The following is a 23,405-nucleotide window of genomic DNA, read 5'->3' on the forward strand; positions in this document are numbered from 1 at the left end:
GATAGTGATCTATCAGGCTTGGCACAAAAGGACAGGAGATAAAACTACCTGCCTCTCAATCTTTCTTTGCTACTGTTGACAATCATGGTAATGAGATGCTTGTAGGCAAGAAATACAGGAATGGGAGGTCCATGGACAATCTCTCCAGTGGATCTTCCTATATCTTTTTACTTGGCCCCATCAGATATGTAATACAGACACATATGCCCTGGTTACTTTTACTTAGTGTCTTGTTTGAGTTGGTTTTCTTGCTCAGTGTGCACACAGGCCATTTTGTATTTACCTAAATATTACTTAACTTCCTCAAGCCTGGCCCTGGTCACATAGCACAGTGGTTTAGACTTGGGGCTCTGGAGTCAGCAGAAAGAAATTTTGATTCCAGCTCTTCCACTTACTAGCTCTAAACAGCTCTCAGCAAGATACTTAAGATCTGTAAGCCTCAGTTTTTCCCATCTGTAAATGGGAATCAATAATTATTCCTGCTTCATTAGAGTTGCTCTGGGGATTAAATGAGCTAATGTTTGTGTACAGCACAATGCCTGTACATACTTAAGTCTCAAATTTAAGTTCTACAAATATTTATTGAGTGCCTATTACATACAGGGACTGTGCTAGGTATTATATCCCCTGTGCTAGGTACAGGGCATATAATTACTAATGATAGCTATTTATTATTTTCAATATTGCTATTACTATTCTTCCCCTGGATTATGTCAACCAACAGAGATAGTTTCCTTCTAAAAATTGCAACATGGCTACCTCAAATGTAATACTTTGGCACTTTATCACACACAGTATTATTCTTTAATTGTTTTATGTATGTGATTTAGTCATTCCTGAAGAGCACAATCTTCTTACACCAAAGGAAACAAACTTTAGCAGGCAGATTACAGACAAGTCAAAAACTTTGGTTTCTACTCAGCAAGTCCACTCCTGGGAATCTACCTTAAGGACACAAAAATAATAATTTGAAAAGAAACCTGCACTCCTATGTTAACTGCAGCACTGTTTATAATAGCTGAGATATGGAAACAACCCAAATGCCCAAAAAGAGATGAATGGATCAAGAAGATGTGGTATATATTACACAATGGAATACTATTCCACAATCAAAATAGATAAACTCCAACTCCTGCCATTCGCAGCAACATGGATAGAGCTAGCAGAGATTATGCTCAGTGAAATAAGTCAGAAGGAAAAATAAAAATATCAGATGGTTTCACTTATAGGAGGAACACAGGGAAACTGAACAAATAATCAAAAAGAAAGATATAACTTTCAGCAAACCATAGATGCGAGGCATACAGCAAGGGAGGGGGAAGAAGACGGGTCAAAACAGGAGAGGGAAGAGCACAGGGAATATAGTTATGTTTCACAGGTGCTATCGTGGTTGGTGATTTACAGGACTACACCTGAGCAGAGAAATCAAATATCGTACAGAAATGAACAAGACTATAAGAAAATTAAAAAGTTTAAAGATCCCTCCTGACCTCATAGCTCCCTCCAGCCACCACCTCATTTCTCAGCTTCCCTTTACTAACAGCTCCTCAGAATAGCTACCTATACATACTATTTCATAGTTCAGAGTCCAGCTGAGGCCCAGGAAGATTAATTTATCTTTTACCTAAGCATGAAGAAGCATTAAGAGCAAAGGCAGGTCATAAATGTTAATCTCTGATAACATCAAATGACCTTTTATTATTATTAATAATAATAGAAAAATCCCACAATCTCTAACTAAAAGACATTTTCAAACACTAACATTAAGAAAACAATTTGCAGCTCATATAGCATCTTCATGTGCATTTTCTCATCTGATTTGCGTAACATTCGTGTGACTTGGATAGGTTATTATAACTCCATCTTTTCCATGGGGAAACTGAGGCCTAGGATATTTGGTGCCTAGAGTAAGGCTGCCTGGATATGAATCCATTATCTACTAGCTGGTGTCTGTATAATTCTGACAAGTAACTTCATCTTTCTATTTTAGTTTTCTTGTGTTTAAACTAAGTAAACCTCTCTGGATTGTTGAGATGCTTAAAGTGAGTGCATGTAGAATACTTGGAACCAGTAACTGGCATGTAGCAAGTGGTTGTGAGCAAGCACGATACTGGCTTTATAAAGAGAAATTCAGGAATTCATACACATTGATTTCCTGGTCCTCATGAACTCTCATTTTGGCTCAAAACTCTGATAATATGTGACATCTAATCATATGAATTTAAAATAAAACAATTTAGTAAAATACCAGAAAGTATTTTGGATCCTAAGGGATAATTGGAAAAAAAAAACGAAACAAAACTGTTGAAAGCATGTTAGGGGTTTTCTGATTTAATCAAACTTACCTTCTGTGAATTTTCCAGCTTCAATATAAGGAGTAAGAAATAATGGCTGTCCTGCATCTCCCTCAACTGGTGCAGAAACCTTGACATTTTTGTATATGGAGCGAAACAGCCCATCGCAACCCGGGCTTAGTGTGAACAGGATCAGCAAAACAATCACGTTCCACATGGCACCAATGGTCCGCTCTAGGCCTAGGATGACAAGAATAACATTCCACAAATGAATCCAAGGAGTAAGTGAATAAATATTTATCTAATCCTTATACATGTAAGATATTTATTATATACACACACACACATAGAGTTTGTAAAAGCCCTTTGCTAAGCTTCTTGGATGCCACCTGAATAAGAGCAGCTAATCCCTGTTGACCCTGAAGTTAATGGTCTAGTGTGGAGCTCTTCAAGAGATTTACAGTATAACTGGAGAAACAACATGAATTTCTATAACTCTGGTCTGGAAAGTAAATTCCATGCAGATGAGCTAAACCCTCAAGACAACAGGATTCTAATTGGTCACCAAACGAGTGGTAAAAGCAGTTATTCCATTGTCAGAGAGCAAAGGATTTAAAACACTTATCAGGCTGAGAGAATCTGGAAGGTCTTGTCCAGGTGGGATGCGGAGGAAAGGTGCGGGAACTCAGGTAGGCAGGGGAAGTATGGAGCGGTCACTGGTGGGGGACCAGCTTGAACAAAAGGGGAATTTAGTTGTCTCCCTGGGCATTTTGCAGGAGGATTTAAAAAAGGCAACATGAATTTCTAGCAACCACTTCTATCTCCTACAAATCACCAAACTTAGCAAAAAAGAGAGAAGAATGGTGATAGATGGCATCTAGAGTTTAAATTGTGATCACAATGTAATATATACAGATGCCAAATTATAAAGCTATACATCTAAAGTTTATAACATTATAAGCCAATGTTACTGCAAGAAAAAAATAGTTTCAAAAAAAGTGATGAGGAAAAAAAGTAAAGGAAGAAAGGGAGGGTCCTACAACTATCTTTAGATTCTTACCCCTAGAGCTAGCTGATAAATAAACTTTTTAAGAATTAGGCATCAAAACTTTACTAGCATAAAAATCACCAAGAATGTTCAAATTTGTTACATGCTTAGAATGTTCATGTGGACTAATAGTAATAATGAATTAAGACTGTATGGGGATTTAACTAAATCTAAATTGTATTCATGATGGACTTTCCCATATATTTTCAGCTAATTTGAATATTCAAATAACCATGAATTTGAGGATCATTCTGACCAACTTAGACAAGAAAAACTTGGCTCAAAGGAATATCTTATCCAAAGTCAGTCAGGGTCAGGACTAAGGTAAAGTGAGGCAGTGACAGATGCAAAGTCAGATCTTATGTTTTTCTAATATTTTGACATTTTGTTCACCATGGGTTTTTCACATTCATGATGACTTTTTTTCATTTATGCCATGAAAATACTATTTATCCAGTAATTGAGTCATTTGGCACTCTTAAGTTTTATACCTGCAGCAAATGCCTCACTTGTTTCACCTTCATCCTGACCCTGGTAAGTGCTATGCCTCCATCACTGCTGTTACATTATCTGGCTATTTGCACAGGGTCCAGGTTTTTAGCTCTAAGTAAATGCTTCTTTAACTCAGATTTCTAGATGCAAAAGACATACATAACTATGAAAACTTAATGCCTACTTTTGACTGTTCAGTGATTTAAAATGCCAAACCACTAAAACTTCTTAAAAACACAAAATGTGTAAAAATCTATTAAGCACATATTTATCACAACCCAATTTGACATATGAAAATATTGGTCAGGCAAATTTTAAAAATTCTTCAGCCACTTTTCCCCAACAAGATCAAAGTTTATAACTATAGTTTGTCTGCATCTATAATCTTTGTCAAGGCTGTCATGATTTATTTAATACAATATCCTCTACAATGTAAATATGTCCAACCCAAATCAGCATATAACTAAATACTGCTTTTGCCTCTTATCGACTATAATAAGGGGGGAAAATACTGAAACTGAAATTAAGTTTCAAAGAAGCCCAGAGTAAAGAGCACTATGACACTGAAAAAACGTTTTTTTAAAATTATGTGAACTTGTTATTACTGGTGTTTTAATAACATTGCCACTTTCAAGGAATGTGTGGAATCAACAACTTACTCTCTGGTTTGGGGGTGGGGAGGGAAATCTGTGGTATAAAAAAACTACTAGAAGCTCTTCCAGTAAGAGGTTCTTTCCTGGGGCAGAAACAAGAAAGTAATCATGCCTTCTAATTTCTCAATCTTCTTGCTGCAAACCTCCAGCCTCTTTTAATGGAAGTCATTAATATTTAAATAACCAGAGTAGTTACAGCACTTCCCTTGTAAGCAGATGTTGACTCTAAGATGTTAAAGAAAGAGGTAAAAGTGGTCTTACATTAATTGACATAAATCTAATACATAAAAGTAAGAGTTGGGTCAATTTAGTAGATCTCATTAACATTTAATCAAATAACTATGAGAGTCACAGTTTCTCATGTAGGTGAATTACAGCAACAACATCCTTAATTCACAGTTTTCATTTAACAGTCAGAATTCCTCAGCTGTGCTCAGCTGTCTTCCCTCCTAATGAAAATGAAAGCTATTAACATGAATCAAAAAGTGTTTCTTTTTCTTAACATCCTCTCAGATGTTTTTGCTCATCCAAAATTAGCCCAAATCTTTTTATTTATTGAACATTTATTAACTAATCAACAAGAAGTTATTGCCTATAGAAAATGAAAAAAGTTATTAACCATACTCTTTATCACACTTGAAATAATATGAAACTATTCAATGCTATTTTCAGTTCAAATATATCATATTGAAGTATCCAGGCAAACTGTTCCTCATAATAAATGCTTAGAAACATAATAAAATCTAGGCAAATACAAAGCAATATTGGCAGAATCAAATAACCTACAGGTCAAAAATACATGATTTGCTAAAATTATCTTACTAAACCTTAAATATTAGCACTGAAAACAATGTACAATTTCTTTATATAAACATAACTACTTATCACAGTGCTTTTTTGGAATAATTAAAACTTTCAACAATTTAAACAATTTAAGATAAATAAGTTACTGACACCAAAAAGATGGAATTATACACAGCAATTAAAATGACTCTGCTAAAAATATTTTAGAAAATATACTGAAATGTTAGGTAAAGCAAAGCAGTCTAGTAAAATGAATATAAGACATTTTCTCCTTATTTCATCCTTAAGAATTTCTACATATTCTACAATGATCAATCTTATAATCAGAAAAAAACAGTTTGGATTTTGTTTTTTTAAAAAACAAACTGAAGCAGCTGATAGACATGGCAAAAAAATGCTTGTTCCTTATTCCTTATTACTACCTGGTTATGACCTCTTGCGTTTCCTAGGAATAAGGATTCTGTTTGTTCTCTCAGAATAGGTTGTTCTTTCTCTAACATTCTATGAAGATCGGTCCTGGTCTCCTAAAGCCATAGAACCTCAGAGACTCAATGTAAATTTTTGCTGGTATATTAGAAGGCTCTACAAAAATGTGAGGTGTTGCTTAATAACAATTATCATTATATTTGTTTTCATTCTTCCTCGAGTAGAGTATATAACAAATGTGCACATAATTAGTACTAACTAAATTTTTGTTGAACTAATACATCTAAATAATGAATCATGATATTGTAGACCTATTCTAGGTATTAGCTATGCCTGTGGCCCAATTTCTGGCTCTTACAAACTAGAAAATCGAGCACACAAAGAAGTGACTAACTTTATTGTACCAATGGTGAATGGGCAGTAGAGCCAAGACTCAAAGCCAGAATTTATTTATGGCTCTAAATTGAATCTGTTTTCCACCCTCCTATCTTTGGTTATAGTTTTATTTGAATATTCTGACTCTTACTATCACAGTAGGAAATAACAGCCTTTAATAGTCCTAAACTCCTTTCAAAGATCATGTGAGGACACAATAAAATAAATAATAATAAACAAAAGGAAATATTAATAAGTAAATCTTTCTAGAGAATTTGGTTGTTAGGAATAGTTCATGCAAATGCAGATTCTGCCTCAGCTCAGTCAGTGGACCTAGGGTAACAGAGAAAGATCTCCTGGTCCCAGTGGGCAGGAATTTTGAGAGTCAGTTGTTCAACACAGCCACTGTTAAAAATTAAACTATAAAAATTTGCCATTAAATAAGTTTATATGAAGAAACAGAAGTAAATACTCAAACTCATCACTTCTAATTATTTTATTACATTTTACTATTATGTATACTCTGGACTTTGCTAGTCTGGTGAACAGATTATATAGTGATTTGTTACTCTACATATTTTCCAAAACTGTGTTCAATAACATCTTGCTGACAGCTTTGGATCACTTATGGTGGGAATATTTACACCATAGAAATGGGGAAATACTACACCAGGGTTCTTTTCCCCTAGCTAGCGAGCTGACTGTTTAACAGTTACCTGCACATGTTTGTCTCATGTTTCTTATTTGAAACATGAACTGGAAATAATCTTCATCAATTCACACTCCAATTCCTATTTAATTTATCAGTGAAAGAGAGAAAAAGAGAAAATCTTGCCAAGATGTCATCCATGTGTTAAAGTAACCAGTAACATGCCCAGATAAGCAAGTCCTCGGGAAAAGGAACATGAAAACCATTGGAACACATATGTTCCATCAATGAAAAAAAGAATCAAAACCAAAACTCCAGAATAAGAGTGAAAAACAACCTTTCATCTTTTCTATGTTCTCTGCTTTCTTTCCTACCTCTCTGTTTTATATTATAAATTATTCCAATACAAGGCTAAAAACTATTCATATAAGAAATGTTAACACCGTAATTAAAATAGCTACTTGAATTCCCGTTACATATTTAACTGACTTTAACAGCTCCCAACATAAAACATCCCCCCAAATAAAATCAGGCCAAGTAGTAACAGACAATTCCATGAAATCTGTAATAAAAGAAAGGTACAAGAGAGTGGTTCCTCTATTTGAAAAGGATTTAGTCACCTCTAAAGATTATTTAAGCATAGCCAAAGCACTTGTATACTGTAATTAAAGACTATTGTACAACACTGAATACCACCCAAAATTAAAAATCTAGCTATTTTGTTAAAGGATTTCCATGCAAACAAATGGTAAAGAAAGAAAAAAAAAAAACCACTTTTATTTTGAGGGATTCCCTATTCATCTTTCTTAAGATATCATTTTAATTTCTAAAATTGATATTTGAAGGGCTCTTTTCCCAAAGAGGATATAGTACATAACACACAAGGTAAAGGGCAACCTTTTGCTAAAGTGGCACTGAGACTTACATGCCTATCTCCATTTTACAGGCTGCCCCCTGGCATCAGATGGTAGTGTCTAATCTTGCTAATGAATTAGTTTTCCCTATCTCTGCCACCATATCCTTGGACTACAGAAAACAGAGACAAGCTGGAGTCACGTGATATAGGTAGAGAAAGAAAAGAATCAGCAAAAGCAGAAAATATCATGTAACACTATGGTGGGGAGTTGTACCTTGAAATCTCACTCCAACAAGAAGGAAACTTTGAGTGCGCAGTAAAAAGTACATGTCCCAAAAATAGAAGGAACATTTCTATGATCAAAGGCATCATAATGATCATAATGCCAGTAATAGTTACATCTGCCAATAATTGTAAGCTCCCTATGTACAAGGAACTGTGCTAAATGCTTTATAGTTTCATTTCTTACTTTGTCAGGAAGATACTATTATTATACAATTTTTAAAAATGAAAAATTGATCCTCTAGGTTCACATGGCTAGTAAGTGATAAAGCAAGGATTTGAGGGCAGTCCTAGGCAATCTCCACAGACCATGCTCTAATTCCAATACCAGCACCTCCTAGAATGTGCTTTGTGGGCCAGGGCCTTTCCTACCTATTCGAGTAAGTTAGGAAGTCTCACATACTATATCCCCACAAAATTATGTTGCTGAGAAGCTCATCTATAAATAAACCTGTTAAAACTTTTGCCCAATATTTCCCAAACTAACAATATTTGATCAGGAAAGGCTTTTTTATCTTTGTGCAAGATCTAAAAATATCATGGAATACACACTGTGGTTTTTATTCATTCAACAAAATATGTTGGAAGAACATCTATGTCTTAGGCCCATCCTCCTCCATATGCCCTCAGAAAAGTATTTGGGCTAATGGTGACCAGGAAATACATCCCTGGGTGGAGTCAGCCTTGAGGAAGCAGTGCAAAGGGCCTGAGGTACAAACTGGCTTTGTTTGTTGATAGTGATTAGTGCACAGTGAAGGAAGGAAGAAGAGGCACATGAAGACTTTGGAGGGTAGAGGGACCAACATGGTTGAGTCTTAGCTGTATTCATATGTATTTGCATCTTAATCTATTTGCATCTGGAAACCATTGAAGACTTTTATGTAAGGGAATAATATGGTTTGATCAGAAATGGGGAATATGAAATGACTGTAATTTAGCAAGCAGACATGAGGAGAATAGGATAGAACCAGGATATCAATTAGGAAGTAGATGGAATTATCCAGGAGAGAGAGCAGAAACTGAGGCCTGGGGGTAACAGTAGGGATAGAGAGAAGTGGTAAGCTACATTTTGAAGGCAGACTGATGAGTATTTGTTAGTAGTCTGGATACGATGCATAAGTGTGCTGAAATTGCAAGTGATTTAAGGGCATATTTATCTTCAAAGAAGTGAAAAATCATCTGCTCAGAGATTGCCTCATAATGAATTTCTGGTGTACTTCCTTTCGTTTGGGAAATAATTCCTGGGAGTTGGTAAAGTTATTAGTTCTTTAAGACTAACATCTCATCACTACAGCTGTGTCTTCCACAGAGAAATTATTGTTTTTGCTGAAGTAAATGTAGCCCTATTCTTTTTAAGATCAGCTTTCTTTTTGCTACCCTCTATGACTAAATTTTTTAAATAAAAAGTTAGGATACACATTGTAACAAGGGTAAGATCAGGCAAAGTGGATGAGAACATTTTTTATGAGATTTTGAGATTCTATAGTGTGGCCACCTTAACAATCACTCCTTGGGGTGACATGAAATTCCTCCCTGGTTCCAAAAGAGTTATTGGTATTACTGAAAGAAATTCCATGTGCTACTCCCTTTTAGTTTTTTTTTTTAAATATTTATTTATTTATGCATATAAGAGCTGGGGTTTAGGCCAGAGGTATGGGGGTGGGGTGGTGAGAGGATTCATCAGAGACAGAGTGGGGAACAGAACAGGCAAACTGACCGAAGTACACTGCTGAGGGGAGCAGCGGGCAAGTCAGGAGAGGTCTGCTGTGCCATGTGGGCAACTGCTCCCTGGCCTGCTGGGGAATCAAACTCAAGTTGGAGAGGCTGCAGACAGCTTCATAGGTTGCATCTTAACCCCTTGCACCACCAGAGAGGCCCCTACTCCCTTTTATTACTCTAGTACTTTTCTCAGCTTTCTCTATACATTATCTTATTTGATTTTTACCACCACTCTTGAAATGAGCTCAAGCACCTATTCCATGAGGCTCATGTTGATGGTGCAACTTCCCAAAAAATGAATGACACTAATCAGTAGAAGAGCTGAGACTGACTCCAAGTTCACAAGACCATTCACCCACTCAATAAACATATCTTTAGCTCCTGCTATGTGCCAGACACCAATTAGAGACCACAATGCCTGCCTTCATGAAGCTTACTATTTAGAGGGGAAGCAAGAGGGCCTCCCTTGTGGCCTAGGGGTTAAGTCTCAGCACAATCATCGCTATGGCCTGAGTTTGATCCTGGGCCAGGGAGATGATCCACATGGTGTAGCAGATCTCTCCTGTCTCACCTGCTGTTCCCCTTCTACACTTTTGCTCACTCCTCTGGGTTTGGGTAAGAGGTGGGAAGATTTAGCTGATGGATAAATTTGGGGAATAGGGCTCAACTCGCTCACTGTTCCCACAAGAGTAGTACTTTTCTCTCTCCACTCAATGTGGGCCAGTGAATGGCAGGGCAAGTCTGCTCAACTCTGGGCTTCATGCATTGCAAGTTCATTCACCTGGAAGTAAAAGCCAATCCAAGCCAAACTCTCTCAGTAACAACTGTGATATTTTGCTACCTGCCTGGCTCTTTGTTTTCTCAAATTTCTCCAGAGCTCAGGCTAAGGGAAGATATTTGCTATTTTGGGGGTTCCCTCAGAAACCTCAACAGAATAGGATTTTAGTTTCATTCTTAATAAGCTGGAATTCCCCCCACCACTGTACCTCACCCTATGATCCTGCAAATATTTCATCATATAAGAAATAGAAAAAAAGCCATAGTTAAAAGACTCAGCTCCACCCACATCTCAGAATTGGACACCAATCCACAGGTATGAAAGCTGATCATGAGAAATGATTTCTAAAGTCAGTCACAATATCTTCCCACAGCTTACCAATCACAAAGTTACGAGCTATTTAGAGGAACAAAAGAAAACAGAACTGAATCTCCTCATTAAATACTGGGTTGTCATAATAGTCATGATATTTTTTTCTATGCAAAAATGTGTCATGACTTTTCTGACAACCCAGTATTTGAAAATCACGTGCACAAGCTATCCAACATGGAAACAATAGAAAAAAAACCAAACTTGTTCATCCGGTTCATGAGCCATAGAAATACTCTCTCTGATTGCTTCTGTCAGCAACTTCTGGAAGCAAAAAAACTATTTTTTTTTTTTTTTTTTTACCTGCTACATTATGCCCACACCTTCTTGCTGAAATCATTAACAATCTCCATATTCCCAAAGTCAAAAGAAAAGCTTGTCTTCATCTTAACTGGCTTCTCTGACACACTGACATTATCACCTTCATAAATTTATCATTTCCTTGCTTTCTGTAATCTACGTGTTCATAGGTCTTCTAGAATGTTCTCTGTCATAATTCCTTCTCTCTCTGCCTTCCCCTTAAATACTGGGTTTCCCAGTATTCTATCCTAGCTCCACAACTTATCTCACTCCACATACTCTCTCCAGGGTGGTTCAATCACTTTAAGTGGCACCTTCTACTGGCACCACTCAAAATAATAGAATAATAGAAGAAAATAAATGAAAGTCTTCTCAAAAGCTTCAGGCTCATCTCTCCAACTACCTGCTACACATTTCCATCTGCTCCTCCATGGGTATAAAACTCAACTTGTCAAAATAGAACCTAATCTTTCTGTTAAAATGTAGTAAATTGAAAAATAAAATAAAATGTAGTGAGTTGGACACTATTTCTATTCCCTCATGAAATTCCTCTACAGTAAAAGTATAGATATTTTCAAAAGATACAAATCCCTTGGTCCCATGAAAATAGGAAAGAAAACAGCAAATAAGGCATATCAAAATTTTCTTATTGTTGTTAGATGAAAAGTAAACAAACAATTTGCAGCAAATGAAGGCAGAGGATAAATGAGAAATAAGGCTCAAAAAGTATTGCATATTGAAGAAGGCAAGCTGAGGTCTGGGACTGCAAACAGAAGGATTAGTGTAAGTCTATAATAGCAGTTAGTGCCTCAGATGTCCTCCCCCACACTCATGGGAAGGAGAGATTAATTCTGTAGAATATTATACCAGAGACTCCAGACTTGGTAGTATGAGATTTGGTAAGAAGAGGCACTTGTCGGGAAGAGGCACCTGGCTGAAAACTTAAAGTCTGCAAATGACATATCCTTGCCCCTCAGCTCTAAGAAACACTCAGCCCTAAGAAAGCATGATATACCCACACCCTCACTCTGTGTAGGAAACCAAGGATTCTGTTCTGGAATAACTGAATGCTTCTAGAAAAAGCACCTTTACATATTGCCCTCTGAGGTTCCCCAATGGACTATTTTAGACCCAGTTGATCAACTCCAGGGAGTGGGTGAACTGCAGACACACCCCTCAATACAATGGAGCTTCCAACAGTGATTTGGTTTTTCACACTTAGAATATCAGCAGACTCCAAAGAACCGCCAAACACTGAAAGAAAACCCATAATTTGTTAGGAAAAACCAAAAAACAAAATAAACTACTTTTAAAAATTAGAGGAAAAAATGATAGAGTAAGAGAACTCTTTGAAAACAAAACAAAAAAAAATCTTTAAGGAGAGAAGGGAAGACACTATGTTCAATAAACAACAGAATACTGTTTTAAAAAGGAAAAAATAACAAAACACATCCTGAAATCCAAAAATAAAGTAGTAGCAATTTTTTAAAAACTGACAAAAGAGTGGGACAATAAAGTCATAGCAAGATCCCAAAAAGTATAATAAAGAGAAAGAAATGCTAAAAAATATATAGAAAGAGAAAAGATAAGAAAAATTGGAGATTAGTTCTGGAAGTCCAGCATTTGACTAACGAGAATACTAGAAGAAGAAGGCAAACAAAATCCAGATAGAGAAATTATTAAAGAAATAATACAACATATTTAGCAGAAATATAGATATGATTTTCCAGATTTAAAGGAACCACAAAGTTCCAGGAGCAAGAAATGAAAAGTCATGAAACCGTTTCCAGAAATTAAAAAAACTATCAAACTTTCCAGAGACGGAGAAGGAGAGTGAGTACATTGAAAGATCAAGAGCCAGAAAGACAACAAAATTCAATAGCAGCAACAGCAGCTAAAACAAAGTAGGGTAGATGCCTGCAAAATTCTAAGAGGAAAATTATTTCAAACTAGAATCGTATATGGAGTCAGACTATTAGCAAGCATGAAGATAAATTAAAGAAGTATCCAAGTAGATATGAGTTTTCGAAAAATTGATTTTCATAAACCATTTTTTCAGAAAGCTACTGGCGGATGTGCTGCACCACAAGAAGAAAGTGAGCCAAGAAAGAGAAAGATGTGGGATCCCACTAACAAGGGAACTAACACAGAGAGGTTGCAGGATGACAGCTATGTACAAGCCACCAGGCAGGCAGGAGCCGCAGAGAGATCCTCCTGGCAAAAGAAACATGTGTATGGCGTGTGTACCTGCAGCGCTGCATAGACTGTGTGAAAAGTCCTATCCATTAGGATATGTCACTGGACTATCACTGGACAGATGTTTTGAAAGTGACATAGAGAACTAGGCAATCCAAAAAGAGGCAATTATTAACTCAAGGAATATAAAACTGTACAAGAAAGGTATTGCAATTAGAGCCCACTACTTGGCTCAGCAGTGAGTGACACTTATATAACACACATTACATCAGCAATAACAAGCATTTGATACCACTGGATGGCATGAAGGGAGGAAAGTTGGGACACAAGCATGTAAGCATGATGGGCTCTCACCATGCTTAAGAAGTCAATGGAAAAATGCCTCAAATTGATGAAAGTACAGTTATAAAACCTAGTAAATGAAGAAATAGGTTGTTGCACAGACTACTTAGAAATTTGCACAGACTACTTTTAGAAATTTGGAGATAAATGGTTGAAAGAGTATGGGGAGGAGATCTCAGAGATAAGGGAAGTGTGATGCAGAAGACAAAAAAAAATTATTGTAAGATTTGTAACATGACTTGGCTTTTCTACCAAAGCGTGTTTGAATTATGTTGACAAAAATCAAAAGTAATTTAAAAATTTTAAGAACTAGACTTATCTTCTTCCCTAAACCTGTCCCTACTTCTTCATTTTCTCTCTTGGAGAAAACACTGTTAAGCACAGAAGCTAGAAACCCTCAATTTGTTCTTACTTTGTCTGCCTCCCTCTTGCCTTCCCACAGTCAATCACTCTCCAATTCAATCTTCCAGATGTTTTTCATATTCATCTCCTCCCCTCTAACCATACTTAAGAATCTAGGTCCTTATAATTACCTAACTGGACCACTGGAAAGCTAGGTGACCCCCAGATCTGACTTTCTGACCAAGGTGATTGGTCAGATGGTGGGACCATCAAGTAATATCTCCCACTATTTGATTTTGCCATGCATGTAACTAGTAGCAGTGCTTTAGTGTGCTTGTGGGTATAAAAGTGCGCACATAGAAAGTGAAATCAGTTAGGAACATTGTGATGTTCCTACCACAACACTGGCTATACCCAAGACTACACAGCAGCTGATGATTCTTTCTTCCAACTACTGGAATCGTTGCTGATCTCCCTCACCTACTGGACTGCAGCCAGTCCAGTGAGTCCTCTCTTCCTGCTTCCTCTATGAATCACTCAACACGAGGGCAACCCTTTTGGAGGCTGCTTCCCTTGGGTTTATGTCTTCCTTTGTTGCAGGTAACCAATAAAACTAATAAATAAATAAATAAAAAAAAATAACTGTGTCATTATAAGTGCATTCCAGCTGGCTTTTAGTTAATAGGCTTTAACAACCCACTTGTGTACTGACACCAAATAGAAAAGTTATAGAGACCACAACTATATAAAGAAGCAACAATAAAGTCAGAGTGTTGGGGCAACTGGGAGCTCTCTGCGGTGTTCTGAGAGTAGGAAAGCTGCGGACACAAATCCTGAATGCACAAAGTCCAAACTTTGTCAACTGGTGTATCCCTGAGCAGATCAATTCACTTCCCTCTCTGAACTTCCAGTTCTTCATTTGCAAATTATGACAATTTGATGGACAGTATATCTCCCAACATTCCCTCCAGCTTGGAATTTCTAGGATTCTAAAAAGCTATCATGTATTGTTCCAAAACTGCAGCAGACTCTGAGTCAGTTAGGATTTCTGCAGACAACCTGGAAAGGATTTCTCTGCCCACGCTAGGAGACACCCAAATCTTTGTAAGGCTGGAAATCTGAGAGTGGCAGTTTTTTGGTCTGAGCTACAAGGCTGGTTCATTTCAGTTTTTTGAGCATAGAATTAAAAAAAAATCTCCATCAACAAATGCTAAATGAGTGGCTTCCTGTAAGTTTATTCTGAACAAAAGGTTCAGGTTTTGCAGACATCAACGTTTAGGGGTGACCATAGAAAAAGTCTTGGTTTCTCATCAAGGGCTTCAATCTGACAGTTCAGAAAGTCCCTATGCAAAGGGGACTTTACATTAACATACAATGTTAATCTTCTCCAAGCCAAATTATTTCTACAAACATTCCAAGATTTAGAGGGAAAGAAAAAAAAAAACAACAAATTATTTCCAGTTGTTTTTCTGATCACTATTAATATTCTTCATCAAGAAACCTAGGCAAGGAAAATGTTCATTTTCAGAATTAGTTATGGCTGCCCCTTTCCCTTGATGTCAAATATAAATTTTGCATCATGGGTTCCCATGAGCCTCAGCAGGGCTTCATCTTTACATAACTCTACATTTCTTGCTGCTCAATTTAGCTTAGGAGCTTTGCCCTAGCCAGGCATTCCCTATAATAATCTATATTTCAAATATAAAGGCCCCTGCATATTCTCTTTCACACAAATCATTTTTTCTCCTTTAACAGAACTCAATCATTAGAGATTTTTCTGGGCATGTACTGAGGTATGAGATATTTTGCTGAAACTTGTGTAGGAGACAAAGATGAAAAAGACACAGAGCTTGTCTTCAAGGAGAAGGTAGGCAAGCACAAACCCAAACTCCAGGAAGGCTGGGCCTGTGCTTGTAATAAGGTACAAGGAACTCAGTTCTCTGAGCTACAACCATCACACACTGAGCTCATTTTATCCTCACGGGCAATGACCTCACTCCCAATGTCAACCCCAATGCTCATCATGCAACTGGATACTTGGCACTTCTGGGGAAAAGGATGAAGACAACAGCATAGTCCTTACTCCTACCAGAGTGAGCTGAGTATACAATCTTACCAGAGACCCCAAAGCTTATCCTACCCTCTCTCCAAAAACTCACAGATAGGAGGAAAGAAATCCAAGGGACCCTAGATATATGCAAACAAGCAGGAATATGGGGAAAGCAGAAGATAGATGAAGCAAACAAGTCAACAAATTAAAAAGTGAGCTTTTCTCTCCTTCACTCTGAAAAAGAAATCAGTAGAGGATTGAAGGGCTGACCTTGAGGAGAATTAAAGAAGTAATTGCTAGACTCAACCCCAGGGGTGGGTATTTCAGAGAAATTTTGCCTCTTCCTGCAGAATTCATGAAGTCAGGTAAAAATAAGAGAGGGGCAGAGGGCAGACACCCCACCATTAATAACCAATTGAGTAATCTCCACTTGAGTTTTCTGCTAAATAACCTGCCAAACCAGGGATGCCACAGGAAGAGCTCATGTGTGCGAACCCCTCACACAACGCCTAAGACAGTTGTAAGCAGTAGGGAGGGCAATGCCATCCAGTGGGATGAGTATAAAGGACTGAGAGTGTAAACCACTTCAAATGTGGCTCTATCATTTAAACCCTTTGTACCTTTGGACAAAGTACTGGTCTTCTGAGTGCAACCACACTGCCTTTCACACATCTCTCTATAAACTCACACACCAGGTGGGCAGAGAGATGAAAGATGGCCATGCTTGCACCTTCTCACTGAGGCCCTCGAACAGCCTCTGGTCACAGAATCGATGCTAAATAAATCTAATAAATCTAAATTCCCTTGCCTAAATAAAATAAATAAATAAATAAATAAATCTAATTTCCCTTGCCTTGTCAGTGGTAAATGATTAGACTGAGATGGGTTTACAGAGCTGAATATTTACCTATTCAGCACATGGAGAATGTACTGAAATATTGAAGTAGAAAGGAAGGGGGAGTTTGGGCGGCTAAATACTTGGATAAAGGTTTGGTGACCATGCATCCAGAATGTGTCACACTTAAGGTTTGTTTTGTAAACAAACATCAGGAAAGGTTGTTCTTATTCCCAGAGTAAGTAGGTGTCACCTTGTTAAAAGATGGACTGACTCATTAAACCTGAGAGGGAGGTTAAGAACCTTTGCAAATGACTTGGAGTAAAGAATTGAATTATAAACGGGAAGGTTTGCTATTTGGATTCTCAATAGTTGGAAGTGGTTCCCCTGGATAAAGTATTGTATACTCTAGAATTCCTAGATCAAAAAGTATTTAATTTTCTCTCCTTTCCAACCTATTCTTCTGCCCCCACCCCCGTCTCCATAATGGGAGCAGGAAAGACTCCTCTTGTTTTTTACTTCGTGACTATTATAAGTTATCAAGGAGAACTGTTGATACAAAAACACTGTAGTTAAAACAATCATTAAAACACTAACTGATAATTGAACACCTGCATTGCTTTTCTGTTCCTATGTATATTCAGATTTCCCTCAAGATCTTATACTTCTTCTTTCAAACATTCTTGTTCAACCACGCCTTGATCACCTGCTGGTTGGTTGTCATATCATCAACTTTATGCCCGCCTCTCACCTGGCACGTCCACATGGTTACCCAATTGTTCCTTTCAACCTATCAGGTCTTATAACAAGACATCAACAATCCCTTCTGATGAATTTGCTTGCCCTTTGATTTCCAGACTCTTAATGGTGCCACATCCTCCTTGCATATCCATGAGCTCTAAAACTGAGTCCTCATGTCAAGTTGATCGCAAAGTCCCACAAGAATCCTTTTTTCTCCGGGCAAACATTTCTGTTTATAGTTCAGCTCTTTACGCCAGGATATTTGCAAAGCCTCTTCACTTATCTCTCAGACCTCATGTCCTTTCAAGTCCCAACTTGCTTCACGCTGAACCTAGAGTGAGCTTTCTAAAGTGCAAGACACTCCCGTCCTCAAATGCCTTCAATGGCTCCCCACAACAACTAGGAAAATGATAAACTTCCTTCTATGAAGTCAATGTCTTTGACAATGTGACTCCTGCATAATTTTCCAGACTGAAGTCACAGACCCCTTCACAAGTTCTACGCTCCAGACATGTCAAACCCTTCCCATTCCATGACTTTACTCTGCCCTTCATGTCTTTACAGAGAAGCACAGTACTAGGCTAATAGTACACACTAACCAATGCCAGTTGAATGATAATAAAATTTAGGTGGGGATATACCTGCCAAATTCTTTCAATTTTTCCAAAAGTTTGAAAGTTTTTATAATCAAGTATTAGAGAAAATAATTAGTTAAATAAACAAAAAGATGAGAATGACTCTCTTGGAAGCTGGGTTACCTCCTCCCCTGAGAATCATACAGGTGTGAGGAGATACATCAGGAGGTCTTTTTGAATGATGAATAATGGGATATTGTGTCCCAAAGGGAAAGGAGAAAGGACTAGTCCCAGGCTGGCTAAATAAATATTTCAGCCACTAAACAACCCTAGCAATTTAAAGATAGCCACTAACTAGAATTAGGATACAGAGAAAAGGTGAAGAGATAAGACTCAAAGATATTGGAAGTGTTATAGGGCAGCCCCGATATTGAGCGGGTTGCCTGGCTGTGGGTCCTCACCCGCGCGCTTAAAAGGGACTTATTAATACTCCACTACAGGCACACACAAAAGGTTAATAAAAGGTTTATTTACAAGGGAAAAGGAAATAAGGAAAATGTACAACTCAGGGAGAAAATAAGGAAATAAAGTCTTTAATGTGTCCTACCCAATCCGCCGACCTGGAAACCCAAAGGCACTCTCCGAGCTGGCCGGACGCTGCTAGCTGGTGGAGAACCAAAATGGGGGAACCCCCCAAAGCCCACGTGTCTGTCTTTATACTCACTTGGCTGCTTAACCCCACCCTCAGGTCCCAGCCACCTTCCCTTTGGTGGTGATGGGATTTGGAGTTCCCAGTGTCTTTGGCTTTGGCCTGGGGTGGGGGTGGAGTCCACAAAGCCTGTATGAAATTAGCTTTAGGACATCCTTTTCCCCCTAACAGAAGTATAGATGGTAAGAATTTGCTTTTTCAGGCAAATGGATCTAAGGACAGTCATTTCTCCCTACCTCCAACTCTGTTTTGGACCTCAGGTTCTGATTAAACCATTAAGAATATTTGGCTTCATATTCAAGGCTGTATCTGCAATATCTCTGAGGAAGAGAAATCGAAATCCCCTGCTTTCAGTTCAGTTATGCTTGGGAGCAGAAGTATTACAAAGAAAGCACGCGGTTTCCTGTGAGTTAAGTATTGCTACTTAAATCTTTGAACGTCAAAAATGAAGCATGAAAGTTCAAACTCCATTCCTTAGCTTTCTGTCTGGCTTAACTCACACCCAAGTTAAAATAGATATCAAGTTGTTCTTTTAGAGAAACCTTCCTAATTATCAGAAACTTGCTAACTCAAGTTCTTTTAAATGTTCTTGGTTCAGTCCATGAAAACTCTACATTATTAAATCCCTGACAATGTTAAAATAATCATATTTTCTCTTTAAAACAAACTACATAGCCTATGAAGAATGGGTCATTATCTATTTACCTCTGCTCTTTGTGTGCTAATACACAGATATCTGATGTGACCCGAGGCAGCATCAAACAACCCCTCTCTCATTGTCTTTATTCCAAACATACCAGGGTAATAATTTAACACTCAGTTTTTCCCATGACAAGTCATACGTTGCCCAGATTAAAAAGGCTATTACCAAAACACTATCATACTATTTGCTTCTTGACTTACTTTTTTTCCCAGAACAATGAAGTGGTAAGTACAGCAGCTTGCTTAACTTTTCTAAGTCAATTCAAACAGCCTGTCAGTTGAAGCCCTTTACATCTTAAGCTATGAAATCAGCCAAAGACAAACCCACTGCAAATTGGTATGTAAACTGAACACATATGTTGTGAGGCCAATTACGCCCTTCCAAAACAATCAACTCCTATAAAAGATGAATAAAACAGCTTCATGCTAAGAACACTTGGCATTACATATAAAGGATTCCCACAGTCCTTAGAGTAGCCTGGGATATAAGTTTAGAAAGCTCATAGCCAAAGGGTCTGACAGACATTCACAAGCCAACAAAACCAGTGTTGTCTCCTTTTACAAGGGTTATTTTTCAAGTTAGTAAAATGCATGCTTACTGGATTTTTTCTTACATCTCTATTTTTACTCAACTTTGATTTTTTAAAAAAAGTAAAAGGTACGTATGCAGGAACAGGGATAAGACAAATACTGAGTGCCTCCTTCTCCATTTACTGATGGTGCAATTGAGGCGGAGGAAGAAAAGTAATGTCCCTAAAGTCAGCCAAGTAGTGGATACTGAAACTGGGGTCCCCGCACAGTCATCTAGCTCTGAAACTGGTACCCTTTAGAATGCAGAGGGTTGAGACATGAATGTATCTGGGTCATGGACAACCATAGTGTTATGTGACCAGAATTTTGAACATCCTTTTGTTCTGTTTCCACCACAGACTTCATCATCAATCATGACTCATCAGCTTTAACTGAGGAATCAGGTACTGACTGCACTAGATACTTTCCCTATCTCATTTCTAATTTAACAATCTGAATTATTTTTAATTGGTGACTTGCTCCATCTTTTAGATGGAGAGACTGAAAAACAACTTGCCTGAAGTCACCAACTAGCAAAGAACTGGGATTCAAATTGGAAAAAATTCCAATTTTTTCCCATGACACCAAGTTGATCTGAAAGGTACTGGTTGTTTCCATTTCACACAGATCTCTACAAGTCCCACTGTATTCGGTGAACTCCCCTGCAAGATTCCCGTTCACTTGGCAAGGAGCTGGTTCCACCTGCCCCTAGCAAAACCCAAATAAAGTTTTCTCCTATTCCTACATTGCGGCAGTAACTGGCCCTTCTCCAGTGCTCGCCTGCCTTCGCTTAAGCCACGCCTCCTTTTTGGGAGCTTGCTCAAATCCGAGTCACTTTGCGCTTCCACTCTTTACACAGCACCCACAAAAACTAAGCATCTTAAAGGGACATACTAAAAAAGTAAGGGGATGCATCCATGCATGCCCTCCTTGCACAGTGTGTGACAGAGGAGCCCCAGCTTCGCACTACCCTGGAGGGAATCCTGGACCTACAAGTCTGAAACAAGACCAGGGGTTCCACCTTCCAGGGTTGCGCCACGACCTTTCGCAAGTCTCCTGGGGCGAGGTGCCCCCAGAGCCCGATGCCAAGCAACCCGGGTACCTAACCTGGAAACCCGGAGCCGGCCAAGGTCACCCCAATCTTGCTCCAAGTTGCCACCTCCCTCCTTGGGACCTGCGTGTCCTCCGGACAGACAAGGACCCGCCCTAGGGACAGATGAGGACCCGCCCCGCAGCGCCGGCCCTCATGGCAGCGCGGGGCAAACGGCACTTACGGCTAGCGGCGCGCTCCTCTGCGAGTAGCTGTGCGCGCAGACCCAGACCGCAGGTCCCTGCCGCGCTTGCCAAGTGAGGGAGAGGTGAGGCAGTCCTCCCCGCGTCCTGACCAGTCGGGAGAACCCAGCGGAACCCGAGCTTTTAGGCGCTCCCTGAACTCACGTGACCCAGACCTATAGGGCCAAAGGTTTGTCCCCAGCTCCTCCTCCCTTCCACCCGGCCCTGCCCAGTCAAGCGCTTCCCAACCTCCAAGAGGCTGGCAGCCCCCAGGGTGGCATCTTAAAAATTAAGAGAAGGAGCGTCTGTGGTGCAACTGCGTTTTGTTTGTTCCTTTTGTTTTCATTCTCTCCCACTTTTTAAAGTTGTTAGAATTTTAGCATTATATTTTGAAATAATTTCCCCACGTCAGTGCTTGCAAACACAGGGTTTGCACGGGGAAATCAAGGGGTGTTTTGCTCCTTGTGTTTAAAAATAAGCCCTAGAGCATTCATGGGTAGTCCACATTCAAGTAACACTGACATTGAAACCACAGCAAGTGCCCATGAATCAAGTGCTTTCCCTGCATTATTGCGTGACTGTGTTACAGCACTCGCTGTGTTCTCTAAGGTTTAAATATCACATTCAGGGTCACATTTCTTGTAAGTGACCTGAGTGTATAAAAAGGTTAACTGAGGCAAACTCGAATTACCAGAAATTGAATTTATTTGGAAATAGCAAAGGAATTTCAATTCAGCAAACATGGGCTGGTGGCAAGCTAGAGGCCAATCCACTGAGGATTTGGGGCTGGCTGAATTATGGGCAAGAGAGAAAAAGGGGGGAAATTAACCCTGTAAGAGCAATTAATTCAATAGCAGGAGATAAGTTTTGGTTGTCTGTAAATCAGGCATTTCCAGGAAATCAGCCTCCCAGTTCTGAAGTACTGTTCTTTGTCAGGCAACTGGGTGAGCACCTCTACTTTTTACCTTCTAGTTCCATTTTAGATTGAAAACCTTTCACATCATTAACCACTACTGGGTGCTGAGCACTGTAGCTGACTCATTGCCATTTGGGGAGGCAACCTAGGATTACTCAGAGCAAGGTTTGGGGAGTTATAGTTCTGGGTGCAGAGGGTCACAATCAACCTAAGGCCATAAATACATCTTCCTATGGGAATATGTGCAGCCAGTCAAGGGCCGGGTGGGGTGGGGGTTTTCTAAACAACGGGCCCTGGACAAGGGTCCTTTGACCTAAACACAGCTACTGACTAAGGAATATTTGCAATCAAAATGGATCTACTTAAATGTAAACCAAAGTGGATATTGCATAAATATGGAATGAATCATTCTTTAGCATAGTTACTAAAAAGCATGGTATCCCAAAAGTTTTACTGCAATATTAATAACCTCAGAATCCTATAAAACTGCCACAAAACAAAATAAAAATTATTTCAAAATTTAGGTAGATGCATTTTATAATTCGGTAGTTTGATGAATTTTGAGTAATACATTTTTATTTTGATTTTTTGTTTCAGTTCCTCTGAGTGAAGAACGGCATGGAATGTATTAAAAAAAATTGTAATTGCATTTATTTAAAAAATTGAAACTTAGAATCAAAAGAAGTAAAATTCAAACGATTGTTTGGCGATTTTGTAGCATTTATACTTCCGAAGTCATTTTAAGCTTAAATCTGCAGCACTAACACATTGGGATCCTCTGTATTTGAGTTTGTGGTATGTCAAGTTCTGTACCAGACAATGAACCTTAGAATTAAAAAAAGAAAGAAAGAAAAAGAAAAGAGAGTATTCTTTAAGAAACTTGCAGTTTAGTTGTGGGGAAAGGAACATGGAAGAGAGTGAAGGAGACAAACTGATCCCATAATGTAACTGAGAAGTGCTGTAACTATAAAACAATTACAGTAAAACAGAAACTAAGTGACTCTCCCTAAGGAACGAGGGAAACCATCCTAGAACAGGAGACATGAAGCTGGGCATTAAAAATGAATAAACACCAAGGGGACATGCAAGGAGCATACCACATGTGAATTG

At 38.5% G+C, this 23,405-nt stretch overlaps 1 protein-coding gene and 1 long non-coding RNA gene across 6 annotated transcripts in view; one reads left to right on the forward strand and one right to left on the reverse strand.

The window, feature by feature from the left end:
- CPVL (carboxypeptidase vitellogenic like) overlaps window positions 1-11,211 on the reverse strand; it is a 102,896-nt gene extending 91,685 nt beyond the window's left edge. The window contains exons 1-2 of one of the 3 annotated variants that reach the window (XM_037509734.2): window positions 11,049-11,211; window positions 2,346-2,534 (exon numbers count right to left, since the gene is read on the reverse strand). In XM_037509734.2, the coding sequence (XP_037365631.1) occupies window positions 2,346-2,534; window positions 11,049-11,085 (226 nt within the window). In that variant the 5' untranslated portion in view covers window positions 11,086-11,211. The other 2 variants (XM_037509739.2, XM_054692442.1) reach the window with 2 other exon arrangements.
- Window positions 5,789-23,131, forward strand: LOC119243871 (uncharacterized). 3 transcript variants are annotated; one of them, XR_008550776.1, is made up of 5 exons: window positions 5,789-5,888; window positions 19,096-19,240; window positions 20,467-20,511; window positions 20,600-20,708; window positions 22,893-23,131. It is a non-coding gene; the product is annotated as an uncharacterized LOC119243871 (long non-coding RNA). The 3 variants fall into 3 exon arrangements; XR_008550775.1 differs by having other exon boundaries at window positions 5,789-5,844; XR_005124876.2 differs by lacking the exon at window positions 19,096-19,240 and having other exon boundaries at window positions 5,789-5,844.
- The last annotated feature ends 274 nt before the right edge of the window (window positions 23,132-23,405 follow it).

This window comes from Talpa occidentalis, unplaced genomic scaffold (genome assembly GCF_014898055.3).
Source record: "Talpa occidentalis isolate TD23 unplaced genomic scaffold, MPIMG_talOcc4v2.1, whole genome shotgun sequence".
NCBI classification, from domain to species: Eukaryota; Metazoa; Chordata; class Mammalia; order Eulipotyphla; family Talpidae; genus Talpa; species Talpa occidentalis.